The 18,305-nt window shown below is 38.6% G+C and overlaps 1 protein-coding gene across 1 annotated transcript in view; it reads right to left on the bottom strand.

Moving 5' to 3' along the window:
• The window catches only part of ZNF41 (zinc finger protein 41), a 56,199-nt gene that overhangs the window by 6,965 nt on the left and 30,929 nt on the right, over nucleotides 1-18,305 (bottom strand). The window contains exons 3-4 of the mRNA XM_019648676.1: nucleotides 7,581-7,707; nucleotides 7,220-7,315 (exon numbers count right to left, since the gene is read on the bottom strand). Of these exons, the coding sequence (XP_019504221.1) occupies nucleotides 7,220-7,315; nucleotides 7,581-7,707 (223 nt within the window). The remainder of the gene's footprint in view (nucleotides 1-7,219; nucleotides 7,316-7,580; nucleotides 7,708-18,305) is intronic.

Raw genomic sequence — 18,305 nt, 5'->3', positions numbered from 1 at the left:
TATATATATATATATATATATATATATATATATATATATATATATATATATATATATGGTCATGGGACATGGAGTATAGTGTTGGAGTGGAATCAAGGGAATTATAATAGAGATGTATGATGTATGATATTGCGGGGGGAAGTGGGGCAGCGGATTGGGGGAGGGGGGTTGTCACCTCAAGGGGTAAAAAGTATAACTATTGCACTGTGTTGTACAGTTTAACCCAATTCTAAAAAATGTGTATTTCACAATAAAAAATAATTAAAAATAAGAAGTATTTCAGATTGTATGTACTTATTACTGTACATATCAGCCCTAAAACCTTACTAATCTCTCTGCTTCCTCTTGCTTTTCCCTCTGAGCCATTATGAGCATAAAAATTAAATATATGTGTCTCATGCACCAATTCCTCTATATTAATTAGAAAAACTGTTGCAACATCAGCCATCTCGACATAGACAAACAGTAAATAGGTATCTGTGCTCCAACTCTATAGCTGGCTGCAAGACTTCCTTAGTCCCTGGAGTATATGCTTTTAACAAGTGTAAAATAGCAGAGGGAAAGCCATGTATGGAAGAAACTTCAAGCCATCCACCAAAATCTATTGTCTTGTTTTATAGTAACAGAGTGTAGCCGGGGAAAACATTGACCAGCTTCACTTTGTTCTCACCACTGGAGTATGAGCAAAAATGATATGTGCCACTTCCAGGCAAGGCCTAAAAACAGTGGGCAAATATTCTCCATTCCTACTTCCCCTTTCCACTGGACTCAACAATGACTCAGTATTAACCATACAGCTGACAACAATGCCTTAGGAGTTGGCAGAGGAATGATTTCGGACATGGTCCCTGAATGATGTGTCAGGATTAGAGTTGACTTGTTGAATGGACCCATTCACCTCATAATTCTTATATGAGAGGATACACATTTATATTGTTTGTTGTTTTGCTCCTCTGTGCATATTCAAAATGGATTGTCCTCAGTATTAGCTCTAATTTCAGTATACCTCTAGGGAAGTTGTATCTGCTATGAATTTATAAAGCAGATATGGTTCCACTCATATTGATACTTAATTTGGCACAGATTTGTGTTATAACAGAAAGAATACTCAAAGGCTACAACTGTTACCATTTCATGCATTTGTATTCCCTTCCCAAATATAATCTATGATCCTTTGAATTCCTCTGAGCAGACACTTGAAAAATCCTTCTGAGAGAAAGCAAAATATTCTCCTGTGTCTATCTCTCCAAATTCAATAAATTTAAGTTCACTAAATATTTTCCATACTTTGCTTAAAAAAACCTGAACTATTCAGTTTTCTATGAATGCTTCCTGGTTCTAGTGGGCTTACTCAGCAGGCTCTTCCAACAAGGGCAGCTTGTCTAGCACCAGACTCCTGCAGTGTGGGTAGCTTTGCCAACATCTGGCTCCTGATGTACAAGCAGCTTCCCCAGCAGCCAGGTCTTGCAGCATAGGTGGCTTCTCCAGAGCTCAGTTCTTGCAATGAGTGACTTCTCCAGCACCCAGCTCCTGCAGCACTAGTAGCTTATCCAGCTCCAGGCTCCTGCAGTGTACTGCAGCCAGCAGCAGCCAGTGGTTTACCCTGGCATCCCTCTCACATGATTGGTAGCGGAATACCTCCAGCAAGACAGTTCCCCATGATCAGCTTTCTCTGGAACCCGAGAGGGTAGATTTCCAGCAAGTTCAGCCTGTGTGGCACTACAGCAACTCTTTTGCCATGCCATGAACCATAGCTGTGCTCTCCCAACAAAGTCTGGACCTCATCCCTCAGAAGCAGGGGAGGCATTTCCTTGGGTGCTCCATTATAGTCCTAGAGGTACTGGCTGTTCCTTATTCCCACTATTCCTGTTTCCTTTAGAGTTATCTTTACTTGTACTAGCCAATCCCTTGTTACTCCAATCCCATTATAGCTAATAATTCTTTATGTTATGCTTTCCCTGTTCAAATACATATATGGTTTCTCTCTCCTGATCAAAGGATATAAACTTCCAGTTATAAAATTAAAAAGTTCGGGGCCAGTCGAGTGACTCAGTTGGTTAAGAGCACGAGCTCTGAGCAACAGGGTCGCCAGTTTGATTCCCACATGGGCCAGTGAGCTGCGCCCGAGCTGAGCTGCCGCTGAGCTGCGAACAAGTGGCAGGATGGCTCAGCTGGTGGAGCATGTGCTCCTAACAGCAGGGTTGCTGGTTCAATTCCCTCATGGGATGGTGGGCTATGCCCACCCACAACTAAGATTGAACACAGCACCTTGAGCTGAGCGGCCGCGAGCTGCTGATGCGCGGCCGGATGGCGACTGGACTTGGAGCTGAGCTAGCTGCGCCTTCCACAACTAAGATTGAAGGACAACAGTTTGGCTGTTCCCCTTTCCCATTTCCCTAACATTGTTCCCCTTCCCCAATTCCCCAATAAAATCTTTAAAAAAAAAAAGTTCTGGTGAGCTAAGGTACAGTATGGTGATTATAGCTAATGATACTGTATCATATACTTGAATGTTGCTAAAAGAATAGATTTTAATGTTCTTACCACAAAAACGAAATGGTCACTATGTAACGGGATGGAGGTGTTAGCTAACACTACAGTGGTAATCATTTTGCAATTTATAAATGTATCAAATCAACACATTGTACACTTTAAACTTACATAATGTTGTATGTCAATCAAATCTTAGTAAAGCTGGGGGAAATAGCATAAAATATAACATACTTAGGGATAAATCTGATAGAAGATGCCCAAGACCTGTACACTGAATGTTAGAAAACATTGCTGAGAAGAATATAATTGTTCATGAGTCGAAAGACCCAATAATGTTAAGACTTTGATTCTCTCCAAATTGCTCTAAGTCAATGTAACCCCAATTAAAATTCACTTTTGTAGAAATTGAAAAACTGATTCTAAAATTCATATGACTATACAAAGGACTTAGAATATCCTAAACAATTTGAAAGAGAAGAAAACAAAGTTGGAGGACTAATGTTACATTTCTAATTTATTATATAACTACACTAATCAAGACGGTATGGGAATGGTGTAAAGATAGATGACTAGGGGCCGGCCGAGTGGCGCAATGGTTAAGAACTCGCTTGGGATGCCAGAGGGCCCCGGTTCGGATCCCACATATGAGGGCCAGTGACACTGCCCTCTGCAGCTAAGATGCTGAACAACAGCTCAAACTGGAGCTGGGCTGCCGTGGGTCGCCGGCGACGGCGTGGGCTGCAGCCCCTGTGGCAGTGGGTTGCCATGGGCTACCGTCTGTAGCCAGCAGCCAGCGTGAGCGGCCAGCAGCCAGCGTGAGCGGCCAGCAGCCGCAGTGAGCAGCCGTCCAGAAGCCGGCGACTGATCTGCTTCGCCCAGGAAGAGCGCAATGATGGTGCCAACTTGGGCCAGTGAAGCAACGTCCTCCACAACTAGACTGAAGAACAAAAGGACAGCAACTTGTCTGTTCCCCTTCCCCCAATTCCCCAGCATTGTTCCCATCCCCGCAATTCCCCAATAAAAATCTTTAAAAAAAAAAAAAAAAGATAGATGACTAGATCAATGGAACAGAATGAAGAGTCCAGAAAGAGACCCACACACAAAATGATAACTGATTTTCAATAAAGGCACACAGGGGTTGGCAAACTGTGGCTCGTGAGCCACATGCAGCTCTTTGGGTACGTACATGTGGCTCTAAAGTAAAATTGAAAATGAAAATAAAACTATCATAGTTTCATTTATAAAATTTTTAAAGGATATTATTCACATAAGGGTTGATTTCATTTGTTTTATAGGTCTCGCAAAACTTCGAGGGACAGGATTGGCTCTTCCATCTCAAAACTTTGCCAACCCCTCATGGTACAAAGGGAATTCAGTTAATAAACGACAGTTTTTAAAATAAATGATGCTGGAATGATTGTATAGTCCCATACAAAAAATGAACTTTGATCCATGCTTTAAATCACATACAAAAATTAACACAAAATGGATCACAAAACTAAATATAAAACTATTTGGATTAGGTAAAGATCTCTTAGATACAACACCAAGAGCGCAATCCATAAAAGAAAACCAAGTCCTCTGTAGAAAACTGGGCAAAAGATTGGTACAAAAAGAGAGTTGTATAAACACTCCACCAAAGAAGATATATGAATGTCAGATATTAGATGTTATGGAAATGCTAATTAAAACCACAGTAAGATACCACTACTCAACTATTAGAATGGCTGAAGTTTGTTTTAATGGAAAATTCCAAGTGCTGGTAAGGATGTAGATTAACTGGAACTCTCATACATAGCTAGTTAGACTATAAAATGGTATAGTCACATTGGAAAATAGTTTGGTAGCATCTAATAAAGTTAAATATATACTTATCATACAACACAGCAATCCCACTCCTAAATATTTACTCTAGAGAAATGAAATCTTATTATCACACAAAATCTGTAAGCAGATGTTTATATTACCTTTCTTCATAGTCACCAAAACTGGAAACAATCTAAATATTCTTCAACTGGTGAATGGATAAACAAACTGTGGCATATCCATACTATGGAATACTACTCAGAAATAAAAAATATCTATGGAAACATACAACAAAATGAATAAGTTCTGAATGCATTGTGCAAAAAAAATCAGGCTCAAAAATCTTCATACTATATGATTTCATTCATATGACTTTCTGGAAAAGGCAAAACTATAGAGACATAAGAGAGATCAGTAGTTTCCAGGGCTGGAAGTGATGGGAAGGAGTGATAGCCAAGGGGCGTGAGGTAATTTTTTGTTCTATATCTTATTTGTGGTAGTTACAATGACTGTACACATTTGTCAAAACTCATAGAATTATTAATATAAATAAAACTCACAGAATCATAAAAAATGTGAAAAATGGAGTTAAGCAGAGTTTATGGAAAATATAATGACACAGGGTTGAATTGGAAACACACAGCCATGTTGTTTATCTCTTTGAAAGAACAGTTTGATTGTCACATACTAGGTAATGGGGAGTAATTGTAGGTTTGTTTCATAAAGCTCATGGCAAGATAAATAGAATGGCAATGAAATCTGTCATTAGCATTAAAAGCAAACTAGTAAAAAGAGTGGAATTAGCAAATCTAATCAGCACTAAAATAATCATAACCCAGACATAAAAAATATGGAACTGGTTTTAGGTGATATTATTTGGAACTGAGAAGATGAACTGAAAATGATATTTGCAAAAATGAAAAAACAATAGGAATTATAGAGTGATTAATTAAAACGACCAAAAGATTTAAGAAACAGACAGAATGTGACAAAATTTGGAAGGTGAGAAGGTTTTCTGATATATAGGGTGATATTCCATTTCCAATATACTGACGATCAAGAGAAACTCCCATGGAAACTTTCTGGGTAGCTAAATCTAGTACTTAAAGCACCAATGAAAAACAGAGACTGGAGATGTCAAAAGCAGAATCATGAGAATTTTAATTATAATAAAATGATTAATCATTGCATGTATACGAACAAAAAAAGACTGGTGAACAGTAGATAGGGTACCTCACTTATGGGGTAATGAGGAAGAGAAGGGTGGAAAAAAAGAGAAAATAATATATTGGATGCAAATCATGAAGAAACAGATAGGAAACTCAATTGAAAGAAAGAGAACATGAACAAGGTCACTCATAAGAGGGACACTTAGACAACAGGTCAGTAATGAAATGCTCAAACTAGGTACTGGAGAAATGCAAAATAAAAAATGAGATACCACTTATTTCCATTGTTGGCCAAAAAACGAGAAACTTTGGTACTACTAATTGTTAGCAGAAACTCTAGGAAATCAAGAACACTTGTGCACTTTTGCTGGGAATATACGTAGATGAGTACAGACAATCTGAGAATAATATGGCAGTGCTCAGTCAAATTTAGGATGAGATTATGCAATGGTCGGGCAATCCCTCTCATCTATATGCATTCCTGAGAAATTCGCACACTCCATAAGGGAAGATTTATGTAGAAATTTATTGTAGAGTTGTTTGTATTAGCTGGGAGTTAGCGACAACCCTAGACTCCACCACTGAATGACTGGTTAAGTAAGATGTGGTGATGGCACACTGTTGAATACTATGCAGCAATTTGAAGAAACAGCCAGGTGAACACACTACAATATGGACAGACCTTAGGGATGAGTGAAAAAGGGAACAGAATTAAAACACAGAGCACAATATAATTTATATATACTAAAAATACATACTCATAAACCAATACTTCAGGCTTTAAGAGAATACCACACAAATTCAAAGATCAAATACATTAGATCAGTAGCCCATGGGAGGAGGGATAATGTCCTCCAATGTTCATTGCAGCTTTATTTACGGTGGCCAAGACATGGAAACAACCAAAGTGTCCTTCGATAGATGATTGGATAAAGAAGTTGTGATATATATACACAGTGGAACACTATTCTGCCATAAGAAACGATGAAATAGTGCCATTTGCGACAACAGGGATGGATCTTGAGATTATAATGTTAAGTGAAATAAGTCAGACAGAAAAAGTAGAGAACCATATGACTTCACTCATATGTGGTATATAAAACTGAAAGCAACAAAGGAACAAGACAAACAAATGAAGAAACAAAAACTCATAGACACAGACACTAGTTACCAGAGGGTAAGTGGGGAGGGAGGTGGTAGATGAGGGTAAAGGGGGTCAAATATATGGTGATGGAAAGAGAACTGTCTCTGGGTGGTGAACACACAATGTGATGTATAGATGATGTATTACAAAGTTGTACACCTGAAATCTATGTAACTTTGCTAACAGTTGTCCCCCCAATAAACTTTAATTAAAAAAAAGAAAAGGGAAGGGAAGACATTTAAAAATACCTGAATGTACAAGGAAATAATCTAAGATAAGGGGGAGTATGTGTGAAGGTGGAGTAGGAAGAATAAAAAGTCCTAGATAAAATAGGGTGGTATGTATGTGATCCAGGGTACAAGATTAGAGACAGCTTTCTTGTCAAAAAGCCAATGATAGAAGACAATAGATGTTGCAAGAGTCATAGTTGGAGATGGCATTTAGGTATCACAGGGGTTTATGTCAACCATCTCCAAGGAAGTCCAAAAGTTTAGAACTTCCAAAACAGATTATCTTCACAGCCTTTGGAAAGTATTGATCTCTCCTACAAAAGTGAGATTTACTTCCATGTCCCCCATCTTCCTGGGTTATGCTTACATTTACTCACCTGAACAGCTCTGATGTGGGGTTTCCCTCTCCAACATCCATGGCCCATCTCCTTGCTCCAACTTGAAGATGACCTCTGGTTTGGGAACTTGGTACCCTGTTAACAAGACATGAGACAGGATTGGGTCCAGCTCAATGGGTTTCAGGGACCTTTCAATGGCACTTCCATTTGCTCTTCAAAAAACAAAATCACATTTCTCTGGAATAGAGTAATAATCACAGAGGTGAAAAGGGATTGAAGAATCTCAGCAAATCAAGGATGACACCATCCCACACTTGAGATGTCCCAGAGCACTCAGCAGCTGAGAATGGAAATAACCTCACTGAGGCCCCTGGCAGACACATAGGGCAGCTGTGCTTACCCACGGAAAGCAGGTGGCTGTAGTTCTCCAGTGTCACATCCCGGTACAGGCGTCTCTGAGCAGGTTCCAAGTGCTGCCACTCCTCCCTACTGAAGTTTACCGTCACATCCTCGAATGACACTGAGACCTGTAATAACACAATCCTGTTAAAGGTGACATGGTCAGCACAAGGGGATGGGGAGAAGATAAATAGGAAGTTGTTTTTAATGACTTTTACCATTATGTGTCCTGTAGAGTTTTCACTCAGTATCTAATTTTTGTGAGAGAAAAAAAAACTCATTGAAGTATCTTGACACTCATTGTGTAATATATTCATTAGTTTATTCATTCAGTCATTCTTTTTTAAATGATTTATTTTTATTTCAGTTATAGTTGACATTCAATATTATTTTATATTACTTTCAGGTGTACAACATAGTGGTTAGACATTTATATAATTTATGCAGTGATGTCCCAATTGGCCTAGTACACACCTGATACTATACATAGTTGTTACAATATTACTGACAATATTCCCTATGCTGTACTTTACATCCTTGTGACTATTTTGTAACTTCCAATTTGTACTTTTTAATCCCTTCACCTTTTTTACCCAATTCCCCAACCCCCTTCCCATCTGGCAACCATCAGTTTGTTCTCTGAACTTATGGGTCTGTTTCTGTTCTGTTTGTTCATTTATTTTGTTTTTTAGATTCCACATATAAGTGAGATCATATGGTATTTGTCTTTCTCGGTCTGACCTATTTCACTTAGCATAATACTCTCTAGGTCCATCCATATTGTCACAAATGGTTAAGATTTCATTCTTTTTTATGGCTCAGTAATATTCCACTGTATATATGTACCACATCTTCTTTATCCAATTGTCTATTAATGGGCACTTGGGCTGCTTCCGTATCTTGGCTATTGTAAATAATGCTGCAATGAACATAGGAGTGCATATAACTTTTCAAATTAGTGTTTTGAATTTCTTTGAGTAAATACCCAGAAGTGGAATTGCTGGGTCATAAGGTAGTTCTGTTTTTAATTTTTTGAGGGACCTCCAAACCATTTTCAACACTGGCTGCACCAATTTGCAATCTCACCAACAGTGTACGAGGGTTCCCTTTTCTCTGCATCTTTGACAACACTTGCTTATTGAGTTATTGATGATGGCCATTCTGACAGGTGTGAGGTGATATCTCATTGTGGTTTTTATTTGCATTTTTCTAATGATTAGTAACATTGAGCATTTTTTCATATGTCTATTGGCCATCTGTATGTCCTCTTTAGAGAAACATTTATTCAGTTCCTCTACCTATTTTTTAATTGGATTGTTTGGGTTTTATTTATTTTGTTGTTGTTGAGCTGTATAAGTTCTTTATAAATTTTGGATATTAACCCATTATCAGATGTATCATTGGTGATACAGCCTCCCATTCAGTGGGCTGTCTTTTCAATTTGTTAATGGTTTCCTTTGTTGTGCAAAAACTTTTTAGTTTGATGTAGTTCCATTTGTTTATTTTTTATTTTGTTTCCATTGCCTGAGGAGATATATCACAAAAAATTTTACTGAGGACAATGTTGGCGAGTTTACTGCCTATATTGTCTTCTAGGAGTTTTATGGTTTCACGTCTTACATTTAAGTCTTTAATCCATTTTGAGTTTATTCTTGTATATGGAGTAAGGTGGTCCAGTTTCTTTTTTTTCTTTTTTTTTTGCATGTATCTGTCCAGTTTTCCTAGGACATTTATTGAATACACCATCTTTACCCCATTATATATTCTTGCCTCCTTTGTCATAGATTAAATGATCATACAGGCATGTGTTTATTTCTGGGCTCTCTATTCTGTTCCATTGATTTATGTGTCTGTTTTTATGCCAGTATTATCTGTTTTGATTACTACAGCTTTGTAATATAGTTTGATATCAGGTAGCGTAATACCACCAATTTTGTTCTTTTTTCTCAATATTGCTGTGGCTACTAGGGGTCTTTTGTGGTTCTATATAAAATTTAAGATTATTTGTTCTAGTTCTGTGAAAAATGCCATTGGTATTTTGATAAGGATTGCACTGAATCTATAGATTACTTTGGGTACAGTCATTCCTTTTTACAAAACTGAGGATTAAGATGGGCTCTCTAAGTCCTCTAGTTAATGTAGGAACTAGATACAATTAATAGTTCCAATTAATTTACTGATTGATTATGTGCTAGGAAATGGCAATAGAATAAAATAAAATGTAGAACAGATTAAAGACTTGGACAACTAACATTGGAAGACAAAAGGGGTGCTAAAAGGTATTTGGAAGAAATGAATGGGGGGAAAGGCAAAACAATGAAAACTTTAAAAATAATACAGACAATATCTTCATGATCTTGGATTAAGAAAATAAGTCTCAAACGGGAAGCAAAAACATTAACATAAAGAAAAAGATTGATAAGTCTGTTTACAATAAAGTTCAAAATTTCTATTAATTTAAAAGATAGCATTGTAAGACAAAAAAGGAAAGCCACAAAATAGAAGATACTGCAACACCTATTATGGACAAAGGCTCATAGTTAGAGAGCTCATAACTCTTATAAAGCAATAGGAAGAAAAGAGACCATCTAGTAGAAAATTGGGCAAAGGATTTGAACAAGCATTTTACAAAAGTGGAAATCCAAAGTATCAATAGACAGGGCCGGCCGAGTGGCGCGATGGTTAAGAACTCGCTTGGGACACCAGAGGGCCCCGGTTCGGATCCCACATATGAGGGCCAGTGACACTGCCCTCCACAGCTAAGATGCTGAACAACAGCTCAACCTGGAGCTGGGCTGCCACGAGTTGCCGGCGACGGCGTGGGCTGCAGCCCCTGTGGCAGTGGATTGCCATGGGCTACCGTGTGTGGCCAGCAGCCAGCGTGAGCGGCCAGCAGCCGCAGTGAGCGGCCGTCCAGAAGCCGGCGACTGATCTGCCTCGCCAGAGAAGAGCGCAATGATGGTGCCAACTTGGGCCAGTGAAGCAACATCCTCCACAACTAGATTGAAGAACAAAACGACAGCAACTTGTCTGTTCCCCTTTCCCCAATTCCCCAGCACTGTTCCCATCCCCCTAACTCCCCAATAAAAAAAAATCTAAAAAAAAACAAAAACAAACAAAAAAAAAGATTAAAAAAAAAAAAACAAAGTATCAATAGACACAGGAAAAGGGCTTAATCTCCTTAGTAACCAGGGAATGCAAATTAAAACCACAATTAGATACCACTACACAACCCCTAGAAAGTCTTCAATGAAAAAGACTGATAATATGAAGTGATGAAGAGAATATGGTGCAATGAGAGCTCTCATATGGCTGATGGCAGTGTAAATTGGTACAATCACATTGGAAAGCATTTTTGCTTTATCTGGTGTTGAAGACATTCATACACTAGGATACAGTGATTCCACTCATGGAACTATGCCCAATTGAAATATGTGCACATGTGCAGCAGGAGTCATGTTCAAGAATATTTACAGCAGCATTATTCAAAATGTGTGGAATAGGGGTCGGCCGAGTGGCTCAGTTGGTTAAGAGCGTGAGCTCTGATCAACAGGGTCGCCGGTTGGATTTCCGCATGGGCCAGTGAGCTGCACCTGAGTTGAGCTGCACCTGAGTTGAGCTGCCACTGCGCTGCCAACAGGTGGCGGGAAGGTGACTGGACTTGGAGCTGAGCTAACTGCGCCCTCCACAACTAAGATCGAAGGACAACAGCTTGGCTGTTCCCCTTCCCCAATTCCCCAACACTGTTCCCCTTCCCCAATTTCCCAATAAAATCTTTTTAAAAAATGTGTGGAATATTTCATGATAAAAGGTAAAACTTAACAGTATTTTAAAAAAAATTCAGTGATCAATATAACAGTAACAGTATCTCTATTTTTTGTGTGGAAATATATTAAAGATACTTTCTTAGTTGTTTTGATTTGCATAATCTCTAAGCATATACCCCACCCACCCATACACCCACAAACTAATCAGGACGGGTTTTCTGTGCTACGGAGACTTGGGGAATGGGGGGACAGAACCAAGTGAATGTACTACGTATTCAAAAAATTAAGTTAAAAATTACCAATGGTGATTGAAAAATAAATTTTAAAAAATTAACAAAAACATTACCAATGGGACCAAAATGGAATACACATGATTCTTCCTTGCTCCACCTTGCTAAGTACATCTACAAACACTGGTCATTACATATAAAACAAAGATAAGAAGACTCTCAGTTGGAGAGAAGAAGTCAAACTCGCTAGAGATCTCAGAACCTGAGGAATGACACAGCAGTGATTTCCCTGAGTTTTCTTATTGCCCCATATATCCTGGACTAGGTGCTGGGGAGGCTGGAAACTTAGAATGCCAATTGGCACAGACAAAAACTTTGCCTCTCTCTAGCCAGAGTACCAAGAAGGGGGCAATGTAGCAAGACATAAACATTTAGATAATAACTGCCTTACGCCAGCCAAGCATCACAGGAAAAACTGGGGCTCCACAGCCTCATTACTATCAGCAAAGGCTGAGTGGGGAGAATAGATTTTCATCCCTACCTGAGGGTAATGAGGCCCCTCCCCATAGTGTCAGTTTGGGCTATCTGGAGATCTTGAACTTCCACCCTTATCTAGTGACAAGATATCCTTCTGTCTCCTGACCAGGGTAGTGAAAGAAGCAGTCTGGTGGAGAGCCTGCCATTCAACCTTTGGTCAGCAGCAACAAGGTGCTCATCCCCCTCTGGGATATCAAAGAAGGCCAAGTGGAGAACCTGATCTTCCACCTCTATCTGGCAGTAAGGAGGAGATTCTGTTTTTGTTAGCAGAACAGAGTCAGGGGAGGCCTATTAAACACAAGATTCAAATAATATCCTGAGTCTCCTACTTCCCAAAATATCCAGGACATAATTGAAAACCAGGCATCATATGAAAAGCAGGAAAATCTTAACTTGAATGAGAAAAGACAATCAACAGACACTAACATTGAGATGACACAGATGTTAGAATTATCTGACAAGATTTTAAAAGTAGCCATGATAAAAATGCTTCAACATACTTAAAAGAAATACAAAAATAAAGTGTCTCAGCAAAGAAGTAGAATATATGAAAGGAACTGAATAAAAATTTAGAATTGAAAAATACAATAGCCAAAATTTTAAAACTCTGTATAAGCTCAGTAGGAGAATAGAGGTGATATAGGAAAGAGTCAGAGAACTTGATGACAGAAGTAATCCAATAGAAGTAATCCAATCTGAACAGCAAAAAGAAAGTTGGTGGTGGGGGGGAAATGAACAGTCTCAGGGACCTGTGAAACTATAACAAATGATCTGGTAGTCATGTCATCAGAGTCCCAAGAGATGAGAAAGAATATGGGGCTGAAAAAGTATTTGAAGAAATTATGGCTGAAAATTTCTCAAATTTAGCAAAAGATATTCAAGAAACTGAGCAAACCCCACAAGGATATATCAAAGAAATCTACAACAAGACACACTATAGTCAAACTTCAGAAAACTAAGGACAGGAAAAATCTTGAAATCAGCAAGAGAGAAATGACACCTTACCTACAAGAGAAAAACAATTAAAGTGACAGAGGATTACTCATAGAAACCACAGAGGTGAGAAGAAAGTGGCACAACATTTTTCAAGTGCTGAAAGAAAAGAACTGTCAACCTTGAATTCAGTATCTGGCAAAATTATCCTTCAGAAATGAAGAGGTAATGGCTAACAAACACATGAAAAGATGCTTGACATCATTAATTGTCAGGGAAATACAAATCAAAACTACAGTGAGATACCACCTCACATCCATTATGATGGCTAGAATAAAAAAAGTCAGATAATAACAAATGTCAAAGATGTGGAGAAATTGGAACCTTCACACACTGCTGGTGGGAATGTAAAATGGTGCAGCTCCTTTGAAAAGCAGTCTAGAAGTTATTTAAATGATTAAATATGTGTTATCATTTGACCCATCAATTCCACTCCTAAGTATATGTATACTAAAGATTAATGAAAATATATCTACATAAAACCTTGTATACAAATGTTTATAGCAGCATTACTCATAATATCCAAAAGGTGGAAACAGCCCAAATGAACATCAGCTGACAAATGGATAAACCAAATGTGGTATATTTGTACAATGGAATAGTATTCAACCATAAAAAGGAATGAAGTACTGATACATGCTACATGAGTGAAACTTGAAAACATGCTGAGTGAAAGAAGCCAGACACACAGATCATATATTATATGATTCCATTTATGTGAAATGTCCAGAATAGTGAAGTCTATAGAGACAAAAAAGTAGATTAGTAGTTACATAGGGTTAGGGGAGGCAGGAAGGGGGGAAGCAGGCTAGGGGAGTGGTGGCTAAGGGTATGGGGTTTCTTTCGAGGTGATGAAAATGTTCTACAATTGATTGTGGTGATGGTTACACATATCTATAAATATACAAAAAATCACATTGAATTGTACATTTTGGGTAAATTGTATGGCATGCAAATTATATCTTAATAAAGCTTTTATTAAAAAAAAGAAGAAATGAAGGGGAAATCAAGGTATTCTCAGATGAAGGAAAACTAAGAAAATGTGTTGCCAGTAGACCTGCCCTAAAAGAAAGACTAAAAAAAATCTCTAAATAGAAAGGAGATGGTAAAAGAAGAACTTTTCAAACATCAAGAAAGAAGAAAAAATGGGAAGAACAGAAATACTGGTAAATATAATAGACTTTCCTTCTGCTCTTGAGTTTTTAAAATTATGTTTGAAGGTCAAAGCAAAAAGTATAACATTGTATGATGTGGATCTCCATGTATGTAGAGGAAATATTTAAGGCAATTTTATTATAAACTGCAAGGGTAAGGGGACTTAAAGGGAGGTAAGTTTTCTATACTTCACTCTAACTGGTAAAATGTCAATACCAGTAGACCTATGTGGTAATGGAATAGTTCTGTATCTGGATTATTGTACAGGAACCTACAACTGTGTCAAATGGCAGAGAACTACACACACACTATAGCAATGTCAGTTTCCTGTTTGTCATACTGGACTCTAGTGACACAGGATGTAATCATTGGGGAAAACTGGGTAAATGGTTTCATGGGACACCCCCTTACCATCTTTGAAACTTTCTATAAATCTATAACTATTTCAAAATTTAAAAGTTTGTAATGAACTACCAATATTATTCTCAGAAAGACTGGAGAAGTTAATGGACAAACCATAAAAGATCAGGATGGTATTAAAAAGAAACCTTCATTTCTTCTCTGTCTGCCTACCTACTTATCATATGGACTGGTGACTTCCTACCTTATTCAGTGGGTTATAATCTATTACCACCATTATTTATTTTGCTAATCAAATTGTCTCAGATTTGGCCAGAGAGAGCTCCTTCAAGCTGACTCCTGTGTCCTTTTGACATGTTCCTAACTTTTTGAGCACCTCATTAATTTCCAGCACAATGAGTTCTTCCAGACCATTTTGTACTTTCTCTGTTCTAACCCTGGAGTCAGTCATTTCTCCACCAATAGGAACAAGAAGCTATAGTTCCTATTAGTGATGGCAAATCAAGTGTGCTCATTGTGCCTGGCACATCGTTTTCCTTTCATCATCAAAGTGAGGAATGTTTTTTCATATAGTAAAAGACCAAATAATCAATGTAGAAGAAATGACAGAATTAGAAAAATACTGTTAGGGAAACAGCAAGTAATTAATTGTTACAGGCAAGAATCATCACTGGATGCTAAACTCAGTGGACAAAAGAATGAGAAATAGTCAAATATGTGGTGATGGAAGGAAAACTGACTCTGGGTGGTGAACACACAATGTGATATATAGGTGATGTATTGCAGAATTGTACACTTGAAACCTATGTAAATTTACTAACCATTGGCACCCCAATAAACTTTAATTAAAAAAGAATGAGAAATAGGATATTTCCATAGTCTTAAAGAATCTCCCCACAAAAGAGTTATTAATTACAAATGGAAAGATAATAACTTCACAGTACCTGAGAGACACCATCTTAGCCAGGTGATCAAAGTTAATATTATCAATAAAGGACAAATTGATATTCAACGCCTACTGACATGAGCCACTGAGAGGAGCACAGCATCATTTCTGTGATATGCCTGACAAAAATGAATAACCTGAATCGAATTATAAGGAAGCAAGAAACAAACCCAAACTGAAGGATAGTCTTCAAAACTGTCAGTGTCATGAAAGTCAAGGAAAGGCTAAGGAACTGTTCCAGATTAAAGACTAAAGGGACACGACAACAAAACACAATACATGAACCTGGACTGGATCCTGGATTGGGGCCGGGGGGTNCGGGCAAGATGCTATAAAGGACATTATTGTGAAAACTGGGGAAACTGTATATTACATATTGTATATTAGATAATTATCAATGTTAAAGTTCTTGATATTGATAACTAACTGTGGTTATGTAAGAGAATATCCTTGTTCTTAAGAGATACACAATGATGTCTTTAGGGGTAAAGAGGAATTATGTTTGCCAATTACTCTCAAATGTTTCAGAAAATACAGTTTTAATATATCTGTGTGTATATACATACATACATACATACATACATACAAGTACATAGATAAATTGAGAAGACAGTGAAAGCAAACGTGGAAAAATGTTAAGAATTGGTGATTCTGGATGAAGAACATATGCGTATTAGTCCTGTAATATCTCATTAGTTTTTAAATGACTTTAAAAGAATCAAAAGTTTCAAAAGAATCAAAGCTTGATCTGAGTGTCTATCAACCTGGCTAACACTGTTCACCTCACCCAGGTGATTCCCTGAGACCCTGCACAACCCAACTTGTGGGCCCACCCAAGCTGCTTCTAGTGGCTTTTCCTGTCTTATTCCTGCAAATAGCCTGTCTTGGCTCATGCTGTGGACTTTCCTAAAATCTCTCAAAGGTTCACAAACTCCGAACAAGCAGCATCTGGCCTCAGTGTGCCCCATATCTCTTGCTAAGCAGCCCCAAGCCTGGTACCAGCAATAGCCAGCCTTGGTTCATAGCTTAGGCTCTCCCAGGCACCTCCAAGACCAGCACAAGTGGCACCCATGTACAGATCACTTTATAGCTCATACCAAGTGGCCTTGGGCAGGGCACAGGCAACGGCTGACCTTGGCCTGAAACAGAGTCCCTCCCAAGAGGTCCCAGAACCAACACATTCGGTGGCCAGCTTCAGACCACCCAGAACACCACCCAACCACCTCCAGAAATGACACACCCAAAGGGCAGACTGTGCAGGCACTAGAGCTCTGCTAAAGCAAATCTTGCTCTGTAGGGTCAGTCCCTGCATAACAACTACTCCACTGTAGGTCATGGCCAGTCCTCACAATCAATCAGCCTGGGGGTCAATCCCTCCCACTGATGTGCAAACAGCAACCAAGGCTCAACTACAACAGGAGGACATACACAACACACACAAGGAACACACCTGGAGCACCCGGCCCAGGTGACCATGGAGATTGGGCCACTGGGCCCCACAGGACACCTACTGCATAAAGCCACTCTACTAAGACCAGGGGACATTGCAGCTCTACTAATACATAGAAACAAACACAGGGAGGCAGCCAAAATGGGGAGACAAAGAAACATGTCCCAAATGAAAGAACAAAACAAAGCTCCAGAAAAAGAACCAAACAAAATGGAGACAAGCAATCTACCAGACACAGAGTTCAAAACACTGGTTATAAGGATGCTTAGTGATCTCAGGAAGAACTTCAACAAAGAGATAGGAAACATAAAAATGGAGTTAGAAAACATAAAAAAAGAACTAGTCAGAAATAAAGAATACAATAACTGAAATGAAGCATACATTAGAGAGAATCAACAGTAGATTAGATTAAGCAGAAGACTGAATTACTGATTTAGAAGATAAGGTAACAGAAAACACCAAATCAGAATAGCAAAAAGAAAAAAAATCCAAAAAAATGAGGATAGTTTAAGGGGCCTCTGGGACAACCTCAAGTACAGCAAGATTTGCATCATTGGGGTACCAGAAGGAGAAAAGACAGAGCAAGGAATTAAAAACCTATTTGAAGAAATAATGGAAAACCTCCCTACCCTGGTGAAGGAAATAGACATAGAAGCCCAGGAAGCACAGAGAGTCCCAAACAAAATGAACCTAAAGAGGCCCAAAATAATTAAAATGCCAAAGGTTAAAGACAAAGAGAGACTCTTACAAGCAGTAGGAGAAAATCAGTTATTTACCTTGAAGGGAGCTGCCATAAGACTGTCAGCTGATTTCTCAACAGAAATTTTGCTGGCCAGAAGGGATTGGCAGGAAATATTCAAAGTGATGAAAAACAAGGATCTACAATCAAGATTAGTCTTCCCAGCAAAGCTATCATTTAGAATCGAAGGACAGATAAAGAGCTTGCCAGACAAGAAAAAGCTAAAGGAATTCATCACCACCAAACCAGTATTACAAGAAATGTTAAAGGGACTTCTTGAGAAAGGTGAGGGGGAAGAAGAAGGAGAGAGACAAAAAATATGAATAATAAAATGGCAAGAACTACATATTTATCAACAATTAGTTTAAATGTAAATGGATTAAATGCTCCAATCAAAAGACATAGGGTGGGGCCGGCCAAGTGGTGCAATGGTTAAGAGCTGGCTTGGGACGCCAGAGGGCCCCGGTTCAGATCCCACATATGAGGGCCAGTGACACTGCCCTCTACATCTAAGATGCTGAACAACAGCTCAACCTGGAGCTGGGCTGC

The sequence above is a fragment of the Hipposideros armiger genome, unplaced genomic scaffold, assembly GCF_001890085.2.
Source record: "Hipposideros armiger isolate ML-2016 unplaced genomic scaffold, ASM189008v1 scaffold_7, whole genome shotgun sequence".
Taxonomy (NCBI): Eukaryota; Metazoa; Chordata; class Mammalia; order Chiroptera; family Hipposideridae; genus Hipposideros; species Hipposideros armiger.
Note: the sequence above shows the minus strand (reverse complement) of the source record. Positions and strands in the feature narration are given on the sequence as shown.